The sequence below is a fragment of the Dryobates pubescens genome, chromosome 7, assembly GCF_014839835.1.
Source record: "Dryobates pubescens isolate bDryPub1 chromosome 7, bDryPub1.pri, whole genome shotgun sequence".
NCBI lineage: Eukaryota > Metazoa > Chordata > Aves > Piciformes > Picidae > Dryobates > Dryobates pubescens.
In genome coordinates, this window is record NC_071618.1 from 2,114,040 (window position 1) to 2,139,897 (window position 25,858).

The 25,858-nt window shown below is 42.6% G+C and overlaps 1 protein-coding gene across 1 annotated transcript in view; it reads right to left on the bottom strand.

Moving 5' to 3' along the window:
• Window positions 1-25,858, bottom strand: part of TBC1D8 (TBC1 domain family member 8) — a 56,328-nt gene that overhangs the window by 15,667 nt on the left and 14,803 nt on the right. The window contains exons 2-9 of the mRNA XM_054162883.1: window positions 25,189-25,344; window positions 19,951-20,069; window positions 15,898-16,126; window positions 12,132-12,372; window positions 5,049-5,256; window positions 3,723-3,917; window positions 2,322-2,504; window positions 1,783-1,933 (exon numbers count right to left, since the gene is read on the bottom strand). Coding sequence (XP_054018858.1) covers window positions 1,783-1,933; window positions 2,322-2,504; window positions 3,723-3,917; window positions 5,049-5,256; window positions 12,132-12,372; window positions 15,898-16,126; window positions 19,951-20,069; window positions 25,189-25,344 — 1,482 coding nt within the window. The remainder of the gene's footprint in view (window positions 1-1,782; window positions 1,934-2,321; window positions 2,505-3,722; window positions 3,918-5,048; window positions 5,257-12,131; window positions 12,373-15,897; window positions 16,127-19,950; window positions 20,070-25,188; window positions 25,345-25,858) is intronic.

The following is a 25,858-nucleotide window of genomic DNA, read 5'->3' on the forward strand; positions in this document are numbered from 1 at the left end:
TAGTTCCAAGCCCCACGCCACGGGCAGGGATACCTTCCACTAAAATCAGGTTGCTCAAGGCCTCATCCAGCCTGGCCTTGAAGACCTCCAGGGAGGGGGCAAATATCAGCAATGTTTATATGATGCAACATCATTCACAAAACCTTAATAGTGACATTGAACAGAACACTTCCCCAGCAGAAACTATTACTGGGAGAAATGTACTCAGAGCTGTTCACCATCCAGGGAGGTAAAACTGCACACAAAGGCGTTTTACAAATGTTTGAAGGTGTCATACACCAGATTAAGGACTCAACTTGAGACCATATTTTAGGCACATTCTGGGTCTGCCAGAGCTGTGGATGAAATCAGTTGTTTTTAACATCCCCAGTTGGCAGCACCCCTGCCGACATTCAACAAGAAGCAGGAGCAGGACCTGCTGACTGTAAGATGTCATCATTTTGCAGTAATTTTATTTTGGAACAATTTGATTTGTCTAGGGCTAAATCAATATTTATGCTACAATCTAATTGTTGCTTGAAGATGAACATTATTTCATGAAAACATGACGTTAATTTTAAATTACACAGATGGAAGAAAATGTTATTTCAATTCTTCTGCACATCATGCTCTGTCACATCCTGAGATAAAATCTTTACAGATCTACCTAGGTACTTCCTTGCACTTATTAATTCAGTTCATATCATCTCTATTCTGTGAGCAGTATCGTAAGCTCTGGGTAAATGACATTTAATTGCCCTTAGGAGATTTCTCGCCTCAACATTTTGCCATGTTCAGAATCAGATGATGCCATGCTCTTTAACATCTTTATTGATGATCTGGATGAGGGCATCGAGTCCATCATCAGTAAATTTGCTGACGACACCAAGCTGGGGGCAGGAGTTGATCTGCTGGAGGGTAGAGAGGCTCTGCAGAGGGACCTCGACAGGCTGGACAGATGGGCAGAGTCCAACGGCATGAGACTGAACACATCCAAGTGCTGGGTTCTGCACATTGGCCACAACAACCCCATGCAGAGATACAGGCTGGGGTCAGAGTGGCTGGAGAGCAGCCAGGCTGAGAGGGACCTGGGGATACTGGTCGACGGTAGACTGAACATGAGCCTGCAGTGTGCCCATGCAGCTAAGAGGGCCAATGGCATCCTGGCCTGCATCAGGAACAGTGTGGCCAGCAGGAGCAGGGAGGTCATTCTGCCCCTGTACACTGCACTGGTTAGGCCGCACCTCGAGTCCTGTGTCCAGTTCTGGGCCCCTCAGTTTAGGAAGGAGGTTGACTTGCTGGAGCGAGTCCAGAGAAGAGCAACAAAGTTGGTGAGGGGTTTGGAACACATGCCCTACGAGGAGAGGCTGAGGGAGCTGGGGTTGCTTAGCCTGGAGAAGAGGAGACTCAGGGGTGACCTTATTACTCTCTACAACTACCTGAAGGGAGGTTGTAGACAGACGGATGTTGGTCTCTTCTCCCAGGCAGCCAGTACCAGAACAAGAGGACACAGTCTCAGGCTGCGCCAGGGGAGGTTCAGGCTGGATGTTAGGAAAAAGTTCTATACAGAGAGAGTGATTGCCCATTGGAATGGGCTGCCTGGGGAGGTGGTGGAGTCGCCATCATTGGAGGTTTTCAGGAAGAGACTTGATGGGGTGCTTGGTGCCGTGGGTTAGTTGTTTGGGTGGTGTTGGATTGGTTGATGGGTTGGACGCGATGATCTTGAAGGTCTCTTCCAACCTGGTTTATTCTATGTATATTCTATGTATATTCTATGTATTCAACATTTCTAAGCGTGCCCACCTGAGAAGAGCAGCCAGAGTTTGCCTCTTAAGGATTCAGGGATTCCCATAGCAACAAGTTTTCTGATCTTCTCTGTGCGAAACATGCAGACGGTCCTGCCGTATTCTACAAAATGGTCATTCCACAGGCTCTCCTTGATTTGCTCCCTAGACTGGGAACAAGGGGATGTGTGTTACAAGAACAAATCATGTGTGCGTGAGAACTGGTAAACAGAAACATTTCACAGTCCACAAGGCATTTCCTTTGCCAATGGAAATGGGAAGATTGCTTTAAGGACTACACCTTCCCCCAGTTTGCACACACAGCTACCCCTCAGGGAGAAAAATGACAAATATTCACCAGAAAGAAATGGAGGAGAGGGAGGGAAAAAACTCCAAGAAAACAGAAAAGTCATTACCCCATGCTGAATTTCTCCAGCCAATGCAAAGTTCATTTTATTGAAAATATCTGTTTGAATGTCAGCTCAGCTTTTTTAAAACAAGAAAAACAAAACAAAAAATAAACCTGCATTCCTACAGCTTCCCCGAAATGTTACATACCTTTCCAAAATCAAGACCTGCCACTCCTGCCTGATGAAAGTCTGACCTTAGTGCTTCTGCATTGAGCAAATAACTGCTCTCTTTTCCACATTCGCTTCTCTCCTTGCCTTGTGAAGCCTCTCTTCCCAGACATGCAGGCTCACTGTCCCTGAGCATGCATGTGGATTCAAAGGCAGGACTGTTCTGCAACACAGAATCAAGGTGGTAATGACTGATAAGAGGCTAAGAACTACATCCTCAGGTGTCTTCAAGATATGGAGCTGAGTTAGCCTTTGCCTTTTGCAGCAAAACCTTTCATACCTTTCGGGAGGAAAGGCCTTATTCAAGACTTCATAAAAACTATCATTCATTTGTATGTCAAGAAAATGATTGTTACTTTAAAATAGAAGTTGCTGGTAAATTCTAAGTGTTCTTGGTGAGAAGCTACCAAACAGTCTTCTATTGTAGTTAGGAGTAAAAAAACCTCAGTGAACAATTTATGTTGGAGGGGGATCATCTTTTTCAATCCCCTGCCCAAAGCAGAACCACTCAGACCAAGTTGCTGGAGGCTGTGTCCAGATGAGTTGAGTAGCTCAAAGGAATCCATAGCCTCTCTGAGCAGCCTGGCCCAGCTCTTGGTCTGTCCTTGAGGGTAAATCTTTCTCTTTTTACCTATTCAGATTCTTCCCTTGCTGCATCTTGGGACTGTTGCCACTCGCCTTTCAGCTGACATGTCTAAGAAGAGCCTGGCTCCATCTTTATCTTTAATTCCCTGTTAGCTGGTGGAAGACAGACTGAACAAGTCCTGCTCCCTCAGCATATCTTCATAAAGCACGTTCTCCAGCCCCTGACCATCTTGTAACCATCTGCTACAATTTGTCAAAGCTCTTCTTGTGTGCTGGGATAGAGTCATTAGCCTCCGAAGTGCTGAACAAAAGGGAAAACCTGCTGGTTACAATCCTGCTAGTACAACCCCTGCTGCCTCCCTACACTGTAAGACCACACTGCTGACTAAGTTCAACCTGTTGTCCACTATGACCCCCCTGCCTTTTCCACATGGCTGCTCTATAACCAGACAGTATCCAGACACCACTGGCCTGCCTACTAGCATGGGGTTACTCTGCCAGTAAAAAAGCCTCTGCTTTTGTTGAAATTCATAAAATCTCTCTCAGCCCATTCCTTCAGATTGTTGAGGTGCCCATGCAGGGCAGACCTGCCCCACAACATATTCACTGCTTCCCTTTGGTGTGTCGATCACAACCAAACCATGCTGCAGGCGTGCTCAGGTAGGTCTCTACAAAAGGCATCAGACAGCACTGGCCCAAGATCAGCCCCCTGAAGAAGGCAGGAAAATAGACCACTGGATAAATATATTGAGTTTGTAATAAAAACAAAAGACCAAACCAACCAGAATTTCCGTACCTGGTCTCTATTTTGCACATTGTTACAATGCAGTGGGTTGCTGAAGTTCACTTCCCTTAACCTCTGGAGCAGGTGCTCTACCAAAGTGTCTCGGTCCTTCAGCTCGATGAACTGAAACGCCATCTTGCTCCTTATGCTAATGATGATGGGATTAGGGAGAAGACTTGTGTCCTCCATCTTCTCTATGCTGATTACCTTATCCAGAAACATTACAGAAAACATACTATGCACCACATCCACAGAAACATCCTCAAATATTCTACAGGTACCAAAACACAGCATTCATATGTACACATGCTTTAGACATAGTTATTCAGATTGACTTTCCTTGATCAGACACATCCTACCACCTAAACTTCATGGTCTCTTTAGAAGTTCAATGCAGGCACCAAAAAGTATTCCAGATGCCTTTTTTCCCCCCCTTAATTAGGACTTTGTTACCCACTTCTGGAGAGTGGATTGGGGGGAAAGATAAGAAAGCACAGTGGGATTAAAATAAGATTTAGAAAAGGATCAACATGATCAGATTCTGCAGGACAAAGGAAGAAATTGACTTCCATACTTTTGAAGATGGAGAAAACAGTTGTTTCTGTTTTCTTATTGTTTCATTTCTGTAACAGGGAAAGGTAAGTTGCTACAGTTAGGATATCATTCGGTTGTTACACTGTTATTAGTCAAGGATGAAAGGAAAGCTTTAATTAAGAGATCATAACAGTCTTGTATCCACAGCAGATCAGGCAGGCATTTGCTGACAGCTCCCTTCTCATCTACTCCCACCACCTTCCCAGGCACTCTCCCTCCATTTAAATAAACCTCTGATTTCATGGAAATTTGGCAGCTTGTTTGTGCATCCAGAATTCCCTCTTTTTCTCTCTGCCCTGCAGCTTTATGAAGTATCCACAGGTTTGATAGAGTTTGTCTATGGAGAGAGAGTTGCAACGCTTCTAAGTGTTGATCCCAGACAAGGATGTTTTTGTATTGTTAGAATGGGTACAAGTTGAAGTCTCCACCAACATCAAGCCATACTTATGCATTTGTGGAGCTGCAAGTCTTGGACCAAGCACACTCCACTTTTGCAGTGTTCTGTCCAGCCTGCATTGCCTGTCCGTACTTAACTTTGAGGGTGATGTGGAATCACTCCTATTTTTAGGAACTCATGCTCTAATGAGTCCCAGAACCAGCTTTACAACAATCCTGTAGGCACAGCAGACAAAAGCATCCTACTCTTTTTCATCAGATGATGGTTTGCAGACAAGTGAAACAATAGTGGATGCTTGCAGCAGAAAAAGGCAGATAAAGACCCAAAATGAAACAAAACAACTCTACCTCTCTGAGTGGGATGATAACATTGCAGCAGCCATTTTCTTTGCTGGCAAAGCAGATATAACTGTCTGAAGTATACATCCTTCCCGCTGTGTGACAGCGACTAAATGGTGTCCAGAGAGAACAGTCTACAACTTCATGCAGCTTCTCCTTCCTGGGCAATCTGAAGAAGGCCCGAAAGAATTCATTCTGTGCTCTGGCTTCAAGATCCCTTAAGAGAAAGCAGTAAAAGCAAATCACAAGACCCCAAAAGCCAGGACATGCAGCACAAGATTCACTTTTCTTGTTAGTTTCACCAAGAGCAAGGGATACAGAATAAAGGCACCATGCACAACAATCTTCACTGCGAGAACAGATGGAGAAAAGATCAACTTTGAAATATAAAAAAGAATAATTCTCAGTACTTGCTTGTTTAACAGTAAGGTCAAAAGCAATTGTTGCAGTGACTAGGAAGGAAAAGGGTGCTAATTTAAATCAGCTGGTTTGCTGGGTTGGGATTTTTAATTATTATTTAACCATGTGTTTTCTATTGCTGCTGTATGACTTTCCAGCCCCCAAGAGTCACAGATTTCAATGCCCAGGAGATAATTAAATCTTTCATCTGATGAATATATATCATATTCTATTCCATTCTATTCTATATTGAGCAAGAGAGAGTAGTCTTATGTTCGTTACGTCCCTTCCCAGCAGCGTTACCAACATCACCCTAAGGATTTGCACCTGCACACAAAAGTAATGCATTTGCTTGAGGAGCACTTCCAAAGCAGTCAGTAATAGAGGAATTAATGATGGTGTCATCTACAGCATTGCATCTTTGACTTGAAGAAGCATCAACCTATGAGAGCCCTCAGAACAGTTGCAAAACACAGAACAGCTGTAAGTTATTTACAGACTTATCTGGGAGTAACAGCATCAGCTACGTTCAGTTTGGACTTGGCTTCCTTTGAGTCATCCATTGACATTTATGTGGAGAGAAAAAGTTTAAATAAATGAAGCTTTCATTTCTGGGTTATGGTTATACAGACTTGGCTTTGGGAATTAGGTTTTTCTTTCTTTTTTTTAAATTAAGAAGTCTACAGTAATTCAGAGAACTATGCAATTAGATTAGAAACAAGCCATGCCTATTAGCTCATCACCAGCAGCTCCAGAAACATTAGGGCTTAAATTCTATCATTTTTATTACTACAAGTAAATTTTTCCAAAGATGATTCACCTTAGGGGAAAAAAAAAAAAAGGCAAGCTTTGTTCCATTGAAAGAATTTCAAGCGTGGGCTGAAGCATAATAGGGAGCAGTACCTTGGTGCTGTAAATCCTTTCCCCCATCCCAGCCCTGCTATTTAAAAATAGAGGCAGATGCAGCCTCTGCTTCAATAAGTGAATTAGTTGTTTGGGTCTTTTTATGTCAGTTTAATCCACAGAAAAACTAAAGCCGTGTGAAACAAGGATGGATACAATCCATAACAAACTGAGACCTGAGAAGGGAAGATCTGTATCTGAGACCAACAGAAAAGACAGAATGTGCTCAACCAGCGCTCAAGCGTTATCTTCCTTAATAATATTATCCAAGGAAAACAGACAAATAGTCTCTTGTTTTTCACAGAGAACAAAGAGAAACCCTCTTTGTGAAGGAAGACAAAAGGTTGCTCCTGAGTTAAAATTCCACAGCAAGAGCAACTCTGATAAGTGCCCGCAGTGATCTGCTATTCTGACAAAACTGGATCAGGATATGCCTCCTAGTTAACTCACCACTAAAATATTTTCCATTTCTGCACAGATGAATGCTGCTGATAGCATCTGCAGCCAGGTCTGGGTAGAGCTGTGCTCGCCTGCTGTTGTGCTGAGAAGACCCTCCCTGGATCTACTCTCTTTTAAAACCTCTATACCTTCATATGATTGTCTTTTATTTAAGAGTTGACTGTTTCTAATGCTCCAAAATCTGCAGTTCTGAGTTTTCAGGACTTTCCTGCGTCTTTCGAGCCTGCAGGTTCCAGGTGTGGGGCCTTTCAGACAAGAAGGGACAAGTCTTAAAGCTGAAGAATGACATTTCCTGCATCTGAAACTAAGTAAATCCAGCAAGCACTGCATCATCCAGCCTCCTCACACCATACAGGGGGAAGGCTGCCAACCCAAACATCCCTGGAACTTCCTGTCTCCTGGTGACTCATGACACAGGGTCACACAGGGCCACTGCAGAGACCACCCTGCAGCCAGGACTGCCCCAGAGACAAGTGCCAAATTAGGAACCAGCCTGCTGGTGGGAGGGATCCTTGACAGAAAAATGGTAGCACAGGGATGAAAATGCTGTCAGCACCTACTGCCATGAGCTAAAACATAAAGCTTTGTTAGAAAATGGCACATGGTGGAAATATTTCCTGTTAGGCAGGCAAATTCTAGAGCTTAAAGCAATTGCTTCCCTTCATAGATAGAGCCAAACAAAATTAGAGCTGGTTTAAAAAAAACAAACAAACCCTGTAACTCAAAACCAACCACAAATTAAATTAGCTTCTAAAACAAGACAGGCAATTGTTTAAACATGATACAGGCAAAGATGCAGCAGCTGGGCTACGTCATCAGGTCCCACAGCTTCCATTTTGAGTTTTGCAATGCCTCCAAAGCAGAACTGAACCACAAACTTCCTACCTGCCCAATCTGTTTGAAATTTTGTTATCTAGCTCAAGAATTCCCATGGTGATTTGCTTTATTATGCAAATGCAGTGTATTGAGCTGTAACTAAGAAAAAAAAAGTGAATGGTATCATTATGTAAAAACAATGTTTACCATGTGTTTCCACATGCATCAACAGAGTAAAAGGCTAGAAGATGCAATTGCCTTGTTCCCTGCTTTTCAGAACACTCAGCAGTTCTTTCCACACACGGTTCCCACCTTGCACAGTACAGGACCCTGGATTGCCTCCAACTCCAGCGCTTCAAAGTGAACGGCAAGTCTGAACTGTGGTAACTCCTTCTGTGTGACCCCTATGTTACCTTCCAAGAGTTTTAAATTAAAGGAAATAACACACAAGACTAACAAAATGCCTAAAAGTATCAGGACACTCAAAATTACATTCTCACTGTCAAAAGTGTTTTTCTCTGCTTTAAATTTAATAGAAGTCAGCTTGGCAAGATTTTAGCTCTGCTGAGTCACTTGCTGTCTACCTAAAATCTCTTCTTGACCTCTTCTTTGCAGACACCAACTACCAGATTCCTTTTGCTTTTCAGTCTCCAGAAAGTTACAGATTTTGGAAACAACACATCCAATGATATTTGTTTTGTTTGTTGGAAGAATGGCTACATTCATTTGGCAAGAAAAGTTTCTCATAAGCAAGCCAGGAGAAGCTATCTGAGAAGAGCCAAAACGGACTTGTCAGGACACATGTAAACTGAACATCATTCCCTTACGTAGCAGGAATACTGGACTCATGGAGGAAAGAGATGCAATGGATATTTTAGCCAGAATTTATGGAAGTCTTGATATTTCCTCACATGGAACTAATGAAATTGGATTGAAGAGAAAAACTGTTCTACCAAGCCAATTGAAAAAGAACATACTAAAAAGCACCCCTCAAAAGCTCCTAGGTAAACTGGAAGTCTGTATCAGGAGGATCTATCCTGGACTAGCTTCTGTTCAACAACTTCATCAGCAATCTGTATGATGGATCACCAAATTGTTGTTATTAAAAAGTTGCACATGATGTGAAGCTGTTAGAAGGATAAGCAGAAGAACAGGATCAGATTCAGAATGATATTCATAAACTTCAGGGATTATGTGGGAAAAACACAGCATTACAAGTATTTTCACCTGTGCATCATAAGCTGCACAAATGCTTCATTGAGATCACCTCCTCTAGCAGTCATTTATTCAGTAAAAAGAAGAGACCTAAGGATCACAACTTGAACATGAGCCAACAGCTTCATGCTCGCAGGAGGAAGACAAGCACCACATTGGGCTGCAGAAGTGCACAGTCACCAAGATGCAGTATGGCAGTCCCAGAGTTGCTGCACAGTCAAGCTGCTCATTCCCTAGTCAGCAAGGGCAAGGCATTATGGATAGTCCTGTATGCCAGCACCCCATGCCTGCAGCCACATGGCTAAGTGACAAACAAGAAGAGAAGAGCAACCAGAAGGGCTAATATCAGGACTGATAAGGAAAAAAAATGGCTGGACTAGGGCAGTGTGTGTAAAGAAAAAAAGAGAAAGGAGATGCACACCAACACCTAAACACACAAATGGTTGCTTTAGAGAAAGCTAAAACATCTGATCTCTTCAATGGTACTGCACAGGGCAAGAAGTACCAGACCCAAAAAGCAGCATGAAAGTTTCAAGTTAAGCTTTATAAAGGCTTTTCAAATGGTACCAGTAAAGTACCAGTATAGATCCTGCTATTTCCATTATGGAAATGCTTTAAAACAGAGCAGGTGATCATCTCTCATGAGTAACACACAGAGATAATCCAAGCCATGCCTAGGCAGATACAATAAAGGATGTTCTTTCTACTCACACCCTCCTTGATGCTCAAGGTTTACAGCATTCTTGAATTCCCCTCTGAAGGAATTAATGCAAACTGAAGTGACATTTACAATTGAAGGTACTTCAAACAGTTTCCTTTCAGCTTAGATCAGTGTTAAAAACTTTTTTTGCCTTCATATAATGCAAAGCCATCCTCGCTGGCATGTCACAGACATGAAGAACAGAAACAGAGGTGGTTAGAGCCTGGAGAAATGTATCATACTTTTGAAACCTTACTGACATCAGCACTAAAGCTTTTAAATTGTGTATTCTTCGCCGGCCAATTTACTTGCTGCGTTTGAGGAAAGCAACGGATACTCCTGCATTCTGAAAGTGATGGAAGTAAGTACAGAAAACCTATGCAACTTTAGCAAGCTTTCTATTAAAAAAGAAAAAGCAGTTACCATATGATACAGTAAAATTGTATGGCACATAAATATATCTGGAAGAAATGGCATTTGTAGTTATCAAACATCTCAGCTTTACTTTGCCTTTCCCTTTGTAATCTGGAATAGTTATGATGCATGGCTTATTGCTTTCATTTTGACAGACTACCATTTGCTTACAAACCATGCACAAGATTTTACACAAACATTTATTAGGAGGAAAATGTTGAGAGGAAAATAGTTGATCTTATACTACTACAACAGCTTGAGGGAAAAAAAAGCAGCAACAAAAACTTCACATACCAAAAATTTCACCACCACCACCCCCCCCAACATGTTAGCATTAAAAACCAGTTTATCCACTATTCAAACTACAGGTCTTGCTTAATCACTTTACATCAAAGTGGTTGTTGAATTGTGACAAAGGGCACCAGAAACAGCACCTTATACAACCACTACCCTAATTTGTGCAGAGGAAATGGGATTTTGGCATCTCCCGTATTTCCATGCTTTCCTTTCTGCCATCTCAATTTCCAGCACAGGTTAGAGAAGATCTTACCAGGAACTCTCCAGTAAATATACTTTCATCCTTTCTTCCCCTCTACACCCCTCAGTTTCAGAGAAAACATGTCTCAGTAAGTATGTGGGATGGTTTCTGTTGCTTGTTTGCTAATCGACATACCGCTTCTCAAAAATACCACAAGGTACTTACAGGTTAATTCCCTAAGAGCCTTGTTATAGCATATTGCTCTCTGCAACTGTAGTTTTAGTTTCTCTGTAGTTTTCCATTCAGTTAGAACCCCCAATTCAAAGACTATTTTGGGAAGTAACAACAAAGAGTTGAAAATCAGTAGATGGTGAAAATATCTCCCCAGAGTTTTTTCTTATGTCTCTGGACTGACTTTCCTTGCTTTGTGCATCTAACTTTTCAGTTCAAAAGTGGGAGGAGATTGGAATGGTAAGGCACAGAAGGGGGCTTAAATACAACTTACTACTCACAGTTAAAATACATAGCCTACCTCTCTTGGCCTAAAAGCCTACAATGTTAACAGCATCCATTTATACCTAAATGGTAAAAATAACAGTAGCTCTTGTATTTAAAGCAACTCTGGCTATGCCAGAGAAACTAGCAAAGTTGTTCATGGCTGCTCAAATTAACTCCTTGATGATGGACTAAATCCTGGTGTCAGTGACTTTCCTTATCCTATGTACATATGAAATTGTAGCAAAAAGTGTGTTTTATTATTTTAAACTCTATTATGAAAATTTGCAGAAATGTTTAGGTGAGCTGCAGACCCAACACCACCGCAAAAACGACCCTCAGAAACAATAAAATGGCTACTAGACATATATCTATCTTTTTGGAAAATGAAACCACACATTCCTTATGCTTTAGCCATGAAGCAGAGGGAGAAGAAGGAAGGAAGAGCAGGAAAGGCTACGATTCAGGAGGCGATAAGTGCTCCATCACACCCCGTTCAGAAAAGTAGTATTTTAAACCAGTATGTTAACCCAATTTGGGCTATCCATCCTGCCCATCTAAAATTCCTCTGGGCAGTCTCCCTTCCCCTTTTCCACAGCAGCAAGTAAGACAGAGTTGTGTGCTGTGCCACTGGGACAGAAACAGTCAGCAATCTTCCCCACCTGAGAGCTGAATGTATTTCCATAGTGGGAGAGGAGTGTGGAGGTGCATTTTGGGTACGCATGGGGTAGGGCTGACAACAGCGTATTAATCTACTGCAACTGCCTGTGGGTTTCTTAAGTCCTATAAATTGCTTGCTAAGTTAGCTATGGCAATCATGCCAATGTGAAGTTTCATGTTTCAGATATGATCAAAAGCAGTAGTTCTATGGAATTGATGGCACTAGGAAAGCCTACACACTGGCAAAATTATAAAGTATTTCTGTTGCTCCTCAGGGAAGATGGAAAATACCCCTTGCTGCAATCTACCCTTCTGTGGAGAATGGTACTTCTAAAGCAAACCAAAGAAGCACAGTGATAATTAAGGGAACAATATAAAACAGAAAAAGAGATCTTGAACACAGGTTAAAATGCACCTATTGCATACACTATAATACATCATAAAATTTCTTTTGCACCCTATCAAGTAAGCATTTGAAATCTTGCTTGGCTAACACAGCAATCCATGAAGACCACCATCAAACCTCTGCTCATACAGCAGCTTAGCTTTTTACCTCTTGGTAATCTGAGTAGGATCCTGCAGACCTGGATCCAGTTCAAAGATCTCGTTATCCAGCAGCCTTCGGAGAGTCACATCTGCCAGCTGCTCCATGATCCTGAAAGCCTCAGTGATATTGAGGAAGGTGGAGAAGTCACGCTCTTTGTTTGGCGTGGTGACGCGGACCGTGTCAGTCATGAAAACATTGGAGGTTCTTTCCAGTTTCTGGACCTCAACCCATGGAATGATAAGTTTCACTGCCACCAGAAGAAAAAAAGCAAAAGCTGGTTAGAAACTCTGCTTACGTTTTTCAGATTTGGGAAATAAGCAAATTCAGAACAAACAAAGAGGAAAGAGGAAGCAAAAGCTGAAATGATTGTTACTTATTCCACATTCATTCTCCCACACTCCAAACGTCTGTCTTCTTTAGAACTACTCTCTCAAAATTTTACCAATTTTCCTAAGAGGTGCTGAACTGGGGAGTTCTTCCTTTGCAGAACACCTGCAACAAGCTGTGCTCCCAACTCCTTTACAAGTAATTTCTTACAGTATGCTTCATTACTACCAGAAGAAACAGTTACTTTAAAGACTATAAAGATAACGGGGAAAGGCTTTGTAAGCTCCCAGAAATAAAACGGTAGGGGGCTGGAAATCCAATTACATGCACAGTACTTTAAAAATAAAGCTAACTCCCCTACAAAAGGAAGTTCTGCATGTTGGCATTTTTATAAAGCTTAATTACTACTATAAATAGGGTGGGGAAAACAAAAACAACCCCAAAGCTGCCTAAGCACTGGGATCTTCCAATTTTTGTTACTTTTTACTGAAAAGGTGCACAGGCAAATCTTGACCTTGACATTAAGGGTAGTCAGACTTGCTTACAGAAAATAAAAAGTATATGACACTGTTCTCTACACTTCAACACCGCTGAATCATGTAAATACAAATGGCAAACAGAATCAACTTATTTTAGACAACCACTGCAGGATGTTACTTGCTTCTCTCATACAAATCTCTGGGTAGAAATTAGGCTGAAAAGGACTTTTAAAGAGATTACATTTCTTCTTAATATCTGCTGGTAGCTTCCCAGGACACTCTGTGCCAATAACATTAAGACTACACCCTGTAACATGCCTGGTTTGTCTCCTGATGCCAATAAAGCAATAAAAAGGCAGTAATAACAAACACTGTCATAGATATATGACACTTAACCATGATCATTAATTACCTAAGCAGCTATCCCCAGCAAGCTCTCTGTACTATATGAACCACAGATGTCAAGATTATCTGCAGATTATTTTTTCCTACTCAAATAAAGCACAGCTGCATCAACATGCACAAACTGTTGCGACCAGTCATAAAATCATCTACACAGGGGCAGCCAAGGGAAGAAAGATTAAACAGCACTGGAGCAATAGCACCATTGTTCACACATCAGCTCTGCTGTGCTGGTTGTACAAACTGCACAGCAGATTGTAATGGGCCCAAACCTACTGATGGAAGGAATAAGGTCTTCAAAGCTTTAGAAAAACATAGGTTTAATTTAAAAATGTGAAGAAATATTGGCATGCCCTTTCAAGAAGTCTGATGTTCTAAGCCTCTGAAATTCTGCAAATACCTCAAGGTTTAGGTAAAAGGGGACTTGTCCTGGAAAAAGTGTTCCACAGAGTTTATGCTCACGTAAGCCCTAAGTTAATTCTATGAGAAGCTGAAAACAGGTTTCAATGTGGTATTCCAGGTCATTTCAACAAAGGGAAAAGGGACAGACTTGCCAGAAGCAGAAGACTTAACACTTTGCCTATAGAGACACTTCAGGGAGGGATTTTTATCAAATTAAAACACCTTTAGCAACTATTTTTATTGCAACTCATATGTTGTTCTTTTCCCCCTGTGCTATATTGAAGAATGCAAAAAAATGCGGTATTTTAGCAATATTTTCAAAACCAGATTTAATTTGTGATTGCTACCAAAACAAAACAAAACCCAGTGATTCACCTTCACTACATATAAATCAGCTCTGGCTTCTCAAACAGTAACAACCAGAACTGTAGTAGATGTGGATTACTCAGTATAATACAAGCATTTCATAAATGTGACAAAATGCTAGCTTTGAAAGAGAAGCTATCTGTTGTATCAGAACCAAGGAAGTGGGAAGTATCTTAATATAGAATGCTTCCCACTGACCTAGGGAATTTTGTTTAACTAAAGCTAAAATTATGGGGCTTTATTTCACATCTTTATTCAAATACATGGGAATACAAAGGCAATGTAACTGATTGCAACAGTGACTGAACAGTATATTTTCCATGGCCAAAATGAAAAGTGGCAAAACATGTAGTTGTTTGTGGGGGCTTTGTATTTTCAAAATGGATTATTATTAAAAGAGAAGAAAAGCAATTTCTTCTTAAATAATACAGTGTGATACTGTGTTTCCATTATATTATTTTTACTTTGTGTGCTCTGGCAGACTGGATTCCTCAAGACTCAATGAGAGCAAGCCTGTAATGATAGCAAGAAGAAAAGACTGACGAAGGATATCAGTTAATACTAAACAGTGAACAAAGAGATTAAACAAGAACTAAAATATCTACTATGTATCAAGACACTCCATTCTATGCTGCTCAACTTTTGTTTTTATAATCAGTAACAAACTTAACAGCATTTTAAATCTAACTCTGCCACATTTTGCAGATACGACAAAATAATTACCCTGAAATAATACAAGGAGAATAAAAGAACCTCTAAGCGTGTCTTGATATGTTTTAAGCTTTAGAAATTACCAATCACTATGTATTTTATCTTTATATTAATCATAGAATCACAGAATGGTAGAGTTTGGAAGGGATCTCTGGACATGAATGCACTTAATTTTTAAAAGTCAAGTTTTATTTGATGAGCCATCCCAATACTGAATCCAGACACTAAATGGTAAAGTTCTCCCAGTTGTTCCAACTGACAATTCTTGCTTTATTTTTAGCAGTATAGGTTTGTATTACTGTCCTTGCTGAAGTTCCATAGGGATAAACAGGACTTAAAACTGTTACCAGTTCATGCACAATCTTACTAAGAGCAATGCTATTGAGATTAAATGGCTATATTCATTGTCACCATCTAATGTCTGCTACATTAATTTTTACCTTCTGTTCTGACAGGCTTTTCATAACCACATGACATGACATCACAAAGTCTCAGAACTCTCTGAACAGTCTGAAGGTTTAAAACCCTCAGGGCACGCTTCTTGTAACATTCCTGCAACTGCAACTCAGTGGAAGAAATCCCTGAATTGCTGGGGTCCTCCCTTAAAACCTCTGAATTTTCAACTGGTTCTCCAGGGCACAGCTCCGTTATGTTTCCTGAGCTATCTTCAGGCAGGCAGGCAGACTTCAGCCCACCAGCCCTTCCCCTGCTGCCTAGCACCCATGATGACTCTGCTTCCCTGCCTGTGGGAGGGACCCATCCTCACTCCCAATTTTCAGCACTAGAAGTCTCTATTTCAGAATCTGGAGGAGGTCTGTTATATTTTAAGGCCACTTCACCATGGCAAGAGAAAACAACAGACTGCAGCTGTGTCTCCGTGCTCTTATTACTGGATTCGTGCTAAAATATAAACATAAATGCTGAAGTGAAAACTAGATTAAACAGGATCTTTCAGCTGAACAAAAAACCTCAGAAACTAAACTTCAGAGGCAAACAAGGCTTTCCATAAAAATTCTAACTATTCTTGCTTTTAAATATATTTATATGTCTCCCCAGCATTAGATTTCTTGCGCATCCACACTTACGTTCTTTGCCAAGGAAGAAGGAGTAGAAACAGAGATGATTGATGCTTAGATAAAGCCAGCCTTGCCGAGGAACCTTTCCTTTCCAACAGCAGCAGGAATAATAGGTGATCAACTTCTCCCCTTCAGGAAAATTAAATCTTGACTCAAATTTCACCAGGGCTTCTCGGAACTTCTCAGGGTCTTCCTCCTGCTCAGCAAGCTTGCTGCTCGTTTCCTCTGCAATCAGTGCCTAAGTCCATAAGGAGATCAATCTATCAGGAGAAAGCTGTGGCATCCACACCCAAGCAAGCTACTACAAGTGACCCACACAGATTTTGAAAATGCAACCTTTTCATACAAAAGAGATTTGATTGCCAGTTTTCACAAACTGAGACATTTCTATGGTGTTTGTATCTCTGATAGAATACATAGAATAAACCAGGTTGGAAGAGACCTTCAAGATCATCGCGTCCAACCCATCAACCAATCCAACACCGCCCAAACAACTAACCCACGGCACCAAGCACCCCATCAAGTCTTCTCCTGAAAACCTCCAGTGATGGTGACTCCACCACCTCCCCAGGCAGCCCATTCCAATGGGCAATCACTCTCTCTGTATAGAACTTTTTCCTAACATCTAGCCTGAACCTCCCCTGGCACAGCCTGAGACTGTGTCCTCTTGTTCTGGTACTGGCCGCCTGGGAGAAGAGACCAACATCCGTCTGTCTATAACCTCCCTTCAGGTAGTTGTAGAGAGTAATAAGGTCACCCCTGAGTCTCCTCCTCTCCAGGCTAAGCAACCCCAGCTCCCTCAACCTCTCCTCGTAGGGCTTGTGTTCCAAACCCCTCACCAACTTTGTTGCTCTTCTCTGGACTTGTTCCAGCAAGTCAACCTCCTTCCTAAACTGAGGGGCCCAGAACTGGACACAGGACTCGAGGTGCGATACACTTTGAACGTTTCCAAATCAAGACACTTCAGGCTTTTTTTTACTGTAATTCTTTCAATTACTCTGGCAGAATCCCTTATTTACAGTTTCATTAGGGCTTATGACTGCTGTTATTTCATGTATACAGAGCAAAGTTATCACAGAATGTTAAGGGTTGGAAGGTACCATGAATGATTATCTTGTCCAACCCCCTGCCAGAGCAGGATCACCTAGAGTAGGTCACACAGGAACACAGTCCAGCAGGGTTCTGAACGTCTCAGAGAAGGAGACTCCACAACCTCTCTGGGCAGCCTCTTTCAGTGTTCTGTCATCCTCACAGTGAAAAAGTTTTTCCTTATGCTCACATGGAACCTTCTATGCTCCAGCTTGCATCCATTCTCCCTTGTCCTGTCATTGGGTATCTCTGAGAAGAGCCTGGCTCTGTCCTCCTGACACTCATCCTTTACATATTGATAAATAAGAATGAGGTCACCCTCACTCTCTACTTCTCCAAGCTAAAGTGACCCAGCCCTCTCAGCCTTTCTTCATAAGGGAGATGTTCCACTCCCTTAATCATCTTTGTGGCTTTGCCCTGGAGTCTTTCAAGCAGTTCCCAGGTCTTCTTCAAGTGACAGGCCCAGAACTGGACACAACATTCCAGATGTGGCCTCACCAGGGCAGAATATCACAGTATCACAGTATCACTAAGGTTGGAAGAGACCTCAAAGATCATCAAGTCCAACCTGAGTAGATGAGGAGGAGAACCTCTCTTGACCTACTGACCACACTCCTAATACAACCCAGAATGGCATTGGCCTTGTTGGCCACAAGATCACATTGCTGGCTCGTGGCCATCTTCTATCCACCAGGACCCCCAGGTCCCATTTCCCTACACTGCTCTCCAACAGGTCAGTCCCCAACCTATACTGATACCTGGGGTTGTTCTTTCCCAGATGCAAGACTCTACACTTGTTCTTGTCGAATTTCATTAAATTTCTCTCTGCTCAACCCTCCAGCCTGTCCAGCTCTCACTGAAAGGCAGCATAGCGTGAGGAGGTGTCATCAGCAAACTGGCTGACAGTGCACTCTGTGCCCTCATCCAGGCTGCTGACAAATACATTGAACAGTACTGGTTCCAGCACTGACCCCTAAGGGACTCCAGGTAGAGGAACAGTTGTGTATACTATTTTTCTATGAAGAGGCAATGCAATGAGAGCTTATAACATGCTTGGAACCATTAAAAACATAGTTTCAACAACATCTACATAAATATAATTGTTGAGACTTTCAATAGAGGTATCACAACAAAGTAGTTAAGTATGCATTGCACCATTCAGACAAATAACCTGTGCATTACAACACCTGGTGTAATTTGCAGTTAACAAGCAGTCTTAATATGCCAGTAATCTAGAGCAGAGGCAATGGTACAAAACATGGAGCTATCCTGAAGGCTGTCATGGTGTCATCAAGAGAGTTTAATTCTATTTCAGTTTTTCAGTGTATTTAGACAAAAATGTGGTTTTTTTTAAGAAAGCAGGATTAAAAATAAGATTTACATAGTGATCTTTTGCCTCTCTTCTTCCCCAACTTCAGAGCCCACTGGGATCACAGCAGGTTTGAAATCCACACAAAAAAATTACGTTCCTACAAATTTCACAAATCAAAAGAGGGGCATGGGAGGAAAGAGCACCTCACTAAAACTCTTAGCAAGGAAAAGCTTGCAGCAGGATCTCAGGTAGTCACCAGCAGACCTGCACACCCAGCAGCCATTTGCCAAGCTCCTCCAGGAGTGTCTGTTTTACTGGAAGCAAAGCTCAGGACATCGGGCTTCCCAAGCTTTACCACCTGTGCCATCAGTATTAAAAATCTGGTTTTCAGCTACCAAATTATTTTGCTTTTAGAATTCCTTAGCCTCCTAAAATGATGCTAATTTTTGCAAAGCTGTGGCCAGCCAGCAGTTTCGTTGCACTGCCTGGCCACAACTCCCACATCCTGCAAAGCCACAAGCAGTTTCTATCCCAGATCCTTATGATGCAGGATTGCACTAGGGCCTTGTCCTCAGTCCCTGTGCTGCAGGCAGTGCATCATCATCTACACAAGAGCGTTGCCAGCAGATTTAGGCACTGTTGCTGTACTTGATGACACCTCTGAGACCCACCAACAGGTACAGGAGTGCAGAAATGGACAGGAGAAACTTAGGGGAATAAAGCCAGGTAAAACACAGGAGACAGGAGAAGAAACGTAGTAAGGAGGCAATGCAAAGATATAGGAAGGGAAGGTATTTAATGTTTTGAAGAGGTGGAGGAACTGACAACAGATGCTAAAAAAAGCTCAGCTGCACCCCACAGGCAAAAGAACAGTGAAACTGAAAAGTCATTGGTGGAGGAGGTCATTGTGCCCCTGTACTCTGCATTGGTTAGGCCACACCTTGAGTACTGTGTCCAGTTCTGGGCCCCTCAGTTTAAGAAGGACATCGAAACACTTGAACGTGTCCAGAGAAGGGCAACAAGGCTGGGGAGAGGCCTTGAGCACAGCCCTATGAGGAGAGGCTGAGGGAGCTGGGGTTGTTTAGCCTGGAGAAGAGAAGGATCAGGGGTGACCTCATTGCCCTCTACAACTACCTGAAAGGGGGTTGTAGACAGGAAGGGGTTGGTCTCTTCTCCCAGGCAACCAGCACCAGAACAAGGGGACACAGTCTCAAGCTGTGCCAGGGGAGGTTTAGACTCGAGGTGAGGAAAAAGTTCTTCACTGAGCGAGTCATTCGTCATTGGGATGTGCTGCCCAGGGAGGTGGTGGAGTCGCCGTCCCTGGAGGTGTTCAAGGGGAGATTGGACGTGGCACTTGGTGCCATGGTCTAGTTGTGAGGTCTGTTGGGACAGGTTGGACTTGCTGATCCTTGGGGTCTCTTCCAACCTTAGTTATACTGTGATACTGTAATAAAGATTAAATGAGATACTTCAGTTTTGAGATTTTCCCAAGGAAATGAGTAAAGATGCACAGATGCTGGCCACATCAGGTGCAAGTGCCACACAGAAAGCCAATATCTAATGTTTAGGTGGACAAAACCAAATGACAACTTTGTGACATTTTTTCTAATAAATGACATATAATCAAGCAGGCAGGAGTGAAAGAAAGGCAGTTTTCTTACCTTCACTTTCCCTTTGACAAAACTAACAATATCTTCTTTATTGTCAAACACAGATAATGTGTGGAGCAAGTTTTGTTCCAGCCATTCCCAGTGCTGGTTTATCTCCTCTGCAGTGGCACCTGGAAAAGCCAAAAAGTAGTGTATTGAAACTCATCCTACAAAATTAAAGTGAAAGGAAGATAAAATAACTAAAATGCACCACTTCATAAATGTGTTATGAGAAACTGAACGTTCAGCCTCAAAACTGTTGGAAGCAAACAGGTCAAGAAGGTTTCATTCACAGCACTGTAGTTAGAAAAAAACCAAAACCTCATTGTTTTAGAGAATTGGTTTTAGTGCCTTTAGATTTATCTTCTCAAATGCTGTCAGCCAACAGACGATGCATTAAATGTCAAGGAAGAAAAAAACCAGCAAAATTTCATCCTGAGCTGCTAGACTGCAACTTATTTTGATATGACCTTCCTCAAGTGGCCAATGGAACCTTTGATTTACATCCTGTCCCCAGAAGTCCCTGATCTTCCTTTCTCCCTCTCCTGGTATTCACATGTATACAAACTCCCCACATACATACCCTATGAGAAGAATATACATGGTCATAATCTGCCTCTAATTTGAAAAGCTCTCTATAATAATTAAAATACCTAAAAATAAATCAGTTTTTTGGTTCAGCAACACCTGAAAGAGCACATTTCTGCAGTTATTTGAGGTTTTTTCTGCTGATGTCTTAAATGTAATGCATTCACACTAACTCCAGAAACAGTGTTTTGGTCACATCTGCTTGCTTCGATCTTTCTGCTTGAAACTGAATTGTTGCTACATGCACAATGACAAAAAGGTCAGTGCAAGATGAGCAACATACAGGGCAATCAGGGGAAAATCAGGCCTCTACAGATCTTACAGGTCAGCAATGAAACATTACAGGAAAAAAAGTAAAGGCAGCAAAAGTTGCTCTTCCTAGTGCCTTGCTAGCAGAAAAAAGGAGAGAAGTAATTGAATGTAAGAGACATACAAATCGTAGATGAACATAATGGTAACACTAATCTCAAACAGAAGATCAATTATCTCAGTATTTGAGTTGTTTCTACATTAGAGATGCATCTTTGTTATGTTGCCTCACAACAAAAAATGATAAATTTAGCTAAGAATTTTCCACTTTCCTCTGCTCTGTTTTCCATGTAGAATGCCAACTGGCAGGAAAACTTCACAAGCTTTAATTTCCTAGACAGGAAGGTCTTGTGATGGAACTTCATAAATATCATTAATCAAGGTTACATAAAAAAAAAGAAAAATCACTGAAGAAAAGATACTTAAATGTCCTTCAGAGAAACAAATTACATCAATGCTTAAGAACACCAGAAATACAGTCATTTCATACTGAGCTGGTTTCAGTTGTCCTGTGATTTGACCAGCATTGCCAGTCTCTTCCTTATTTCTTTTCCTGTGTCAATCCCCTGCACAGCATTTTATTCCATGCCTCACCCACCTTCTTCACGTGCCTGTGCCAAAGGAGTACTTCATCTAACTAACAGCCTCACTCCTTCTAATGTCTTCTTTAAACTCACTTCTCACTAATCCCTTTGCTCTCCCTCTCCCAAAAGTTACTTCACTTGACTGGTACTTTGATTTCTGTCTTGTCCACAAGCCTTCTGCAAGGAAAATTTTCAGTGGCTTTACACTAGGGTTAAGGTTTGCCGTTTGGTGCTTTTTCTTCTACTGCTATAACACAATTAACCACATGGATTAAAACACCTCTGCCAGAAGAGCCATGCTGGACACGGACCAGACTTCCTAGCAGCCCTCAGAGATTTGCAAAAGTCCTTATCAAAGATCTGACCCTTACCCATGTATCATCATTAACACCTACAGCTCCTGGAACAAAGGACTGTCAAATATAGTGGGGGAAAATTCATTTTAGTTTGCTACCTAATGAGACGATGGCTATTGGAGCTTTCCGGTGTAATAAAGTTACACCGAGAAACCAGCAGGAACTCCTGGAGCTGGTCCTTGTCCTTGCTATACAGCAGGAACCTTAAGTTGACTCACTGCTCCTCCCAAAACCAGTAAGAAAACTCTTAACGTGCTTGCATGAAGCACCTCATTCGAACAGGGCAGAGCTGGGTGAGCAGCAGCAGTTGTTTCTGCACAAGGAGAGTCCTCCAGCTCTCCCAGAAAAGGGTCAACTGATGCTTTTTTTCTGACTCTACTGCCATCACCAGCTTTCTCCTGAACACTCACATCAGGGTTTCACAGCAGTGATATTATTCAGAAACAACTTCTGCTTCCATGGCTCTTCACTTCTGTAAAGCTCTGGCAACTGCATGTGTCCTGCACACACAGCATACAAAACAGAGCCCTCTGCTTTCTGCTCTGTTACAATAAGTCTCATTTTTTCAGGGCTGAACATCTTTTCACAAGAGCCAAAGAGACTTTTAGAAAACATCAATCACATAAGTTTATCTCAGCAACATCTTAAACCATTCCAACCAGCCAAGATTTTGATTTGTGGTTCCTTTAACATCAAATAAAATATCAAACCTGTGGGCAGTAAGAGTAAGGATCAGATGCAGAAGAGAATATTACATATATTCAAATGATCAAAAGCCCACAATAGCAACACTTAGCTTATTTTTCCAGTGAAAGCTACCTGGCTTTGTCAGAGGGCAGTAACTGCATGAAGCTCTTAAATTCCTCCATGAGAAGGAGTTATTTAAATATAAAAAGGAGGGGTGCAGGATTATAAAGCAAAGAAAACCTAGCCACAACAAAAATAGTACAAATAGATTTTATACAAGTTTGGACGGGATGGGACAAGATGGAACGGAACGGAACGGAATGGAACAGAACAGAACACAATGAATGATTTTCAGTTGGAAGGGCCCTACAACAACCATCTAATCCAACTGCCTCACTACTTTATGGCTGACCAACTGTTCAACTGTGTTATTGAGGGCACTGTACAAATACCACACTGACTGGCTTGCACTATCAACCACCTCTCTAGGAAGCTTACTCCAGGGTTTGACCCTGGAATTAAAGAAATGCTTGCTAATGTCCAGTCAAAACCTCCACTGGAGCAGCCTTGAGCCATTCCCAAATGACAATCTGCTGTAATTTCAGTGCTAGAATTTTATAGACTGGAGCAGAAGGGATGAGAATAGCTCTGCAGACTGGCCAAGCAAGAGTAGGATGAATGGAGCAAGCACATTCAGATGGCCTTTACTGTGTCCTGGCTCACTGGAGAGGTCCCAGCTGACTGAAACTGGCCAGTGTGGTCCCCATCCACAAGAAGGGTCAGATGGAGGAACCTGGAAACTCCAGGCCTGGCAGCCTGACCTCAGTGCCAGGGAAAGTGATGGAGCAGATTATCCTGGCAGCAATAACTGCATACCTGAAGGATGGCCAAGGGCTCAGGTCCAGCCAGCATGGATTCAGGAAGGGCAGGTCCTGCCTCTCCAACCTGATCTCCTTCTATGATCAGGTGACCCGTCTGGTGGACGTGGGGAGGCCTGTGGATGTGGTCTACCTGGACTTCAGCAAGGCCTTTGACACCGTCCCCCACAGTAAACTGCTGGCTAAGCTGTCAGCTCGTGGCTTGGACAGCAACACTCTGTGCTGGGTTAGGAACTGGCTGGAGGCTGAGCCCAGAGAGTGGTGGTGAATGGTGCCACAGCCAGCTGGGGCCAGTCACCAGTGGTGTCCCCCAGGGATCAGTGCTGGGCCCCATCCTCTTCAACATCTTCATTGATGATCTGGATGAGGGGGTTGAGTCAGTCATCAGCAAGTTTGCAGATGACACCAAGTTGGGAACAGATGTTGGTCAGTTAGAGGGTGGAAAGGCTCTGCAGAGGGACCTTGACTGACTGGACAGATGGGCAGAGTCCAATGGGATGGCATTTAATAAGTCCAAGTGCCAGGTGCTGCACTTTGGCCACAGCAACCCCATGCAGAGCTACAGGCTGGGGTCAGAGTGGCTGGAGAGCTGCCAAACAGAGAGGGACCTGGGGGTGCTGATTGACACCCGCCTAAACATGAGCCAGCAGTGTGCCCAGGTGGCCAAGAGGGCCAATGGCATCCTGGCCTGTATTAGGAATAGTGTGGCCAGCAGGAGCAGGGAGGTCATTGTGCCCCTGTACTCTGCATTGGTTAGGCCACACCTTGAGTACTGTGTCCAGTTCTGGGCCCCTCAGTTAAAGAAGGACATTGAGACACTTGAGCGTGTCCAGAGAAGGGCAACAAGGCTGGGGAGAGGCCTTGAGCACAAGCCCTATGAGGAGAGGCTGAGGGAGCTGGGATTGTTTAGCCTGGAGAAGAGAAGGCTCAGGGGTGACCTCATTGCCCTCTACAACTACCTGAAAGGTGGTTGTAGACAGGAAGGGGTTGGTCTCTTCTCCCAGGCAACCAGCACCAGAACAAGGGGACACAGTCTCAAGCTGTGCCAGGGGAGGTTTAGACTCGAGGTGAGGAAAAAGTTCTTCACTGAGTCAGTCATTCGTCATTGGAATGTGCTGCCCAGGGAGGTGGTGGAGTCACCGTCCCTGGAGGTGTTCAAGGGGAGACTGGACGTGGCACTTGGTGCCATGGTCTAGTTGTGAGGTCTGTTGGGACAGGTTGGACTTGATGATCCTTGGGGTCTCTTCCAACCTTAGTTATACTGTGATACTGTGTCAAGGCAAGGCTGCTGCAATTCACATCAATATAATTTTCCTGAAGATGAGCTCAACCTTCAGAAGTTGCAGAAACACTGCAAAAGAGACCAGTGCACAGCAGACCAGGCAATTATATATTCCTCCCCCACAACTTTCCCTCCTAAACCATGCAGCATCTTCCAAACGATCCAGTTGTATTTCATTATAACCAAGTGCAGTAAGACATATCACAGTAAGCAAGCAGAAAACGAAGGGAAAGCCCAGGCTAAGTAGCTTCTTGCTGTAAGGAACTATTACCACTGTAAGAGAGGATGTACGCATGAAGAGGACAACACTACTTTGCAAGAGACATAAAATTAATGCAAAATGCTCTCAGGTGAACAAGCTTTCTATAGAAACTTAATGTTCCTACTCAACACTTTTTCACAGTTCCTGTCTGGGATCTGAACCAGAAGTTAATGTGGTTGTTAAATAACCTATAGGCAATAGTTTTACACACACACACACTACTAGCTGGGGTTACCTTGAGCTTCTTGGACATGCAGACACTGACCATGCTCAGAATCAGTTTGGGTTTTTTTGTCTGACTCACCAATAGCTATGGCCCAGTAAACTTCTGATCCGTTCAATAACTCACCACATGCAATGGCAGAGTAAACCTGAGAGCCTGGCACTTGGAGTAAAATTCTGAATGGAGCCACACGTGCGTTAGAGTCTAGCACAGCATCCAGGGCACCAACCAAGCGACCTGCAAAGAAAAAAGTGGGGAAAGAGAATTAGCATCGCTGTTCACTTCTGTAGCCTGAGAGACTTTTCATATCTGAAGCCATAAAATTGGAATACAGAACATAATGATAACAATTCTTCTCCTATTTTATGCTGTGATTTAGAGAAGCTCAAAATGCAAAAGGCAAACTAGATTAGAAGATCAAAAGCATACTGAGATCTTTGTGTCTCCAGTTTTGCCTCATATATATGTATATAACCACAGAATTGAAGTGGGAAGACCTGAGGGCACCTTAAGAAATTACTGTTCCAGCCCTGCTCTGAGGCTGGATGAATACACCTATGCTATAAGAGGTGTCTGCCTAACCTGTTCTTCAAAATCTCCCACCACCAAGATGCAACAATTTCCCCAGCTAGCCTCTTCCACTGTTTTCATTTAGTATTCTTACAAGAAAGAAAACCACCCCAAACAAACAAGTCAACCACCACAATCTTAAACTTTCTTGCTGGAAAGTAATCCTGTTTCTCAGAACATG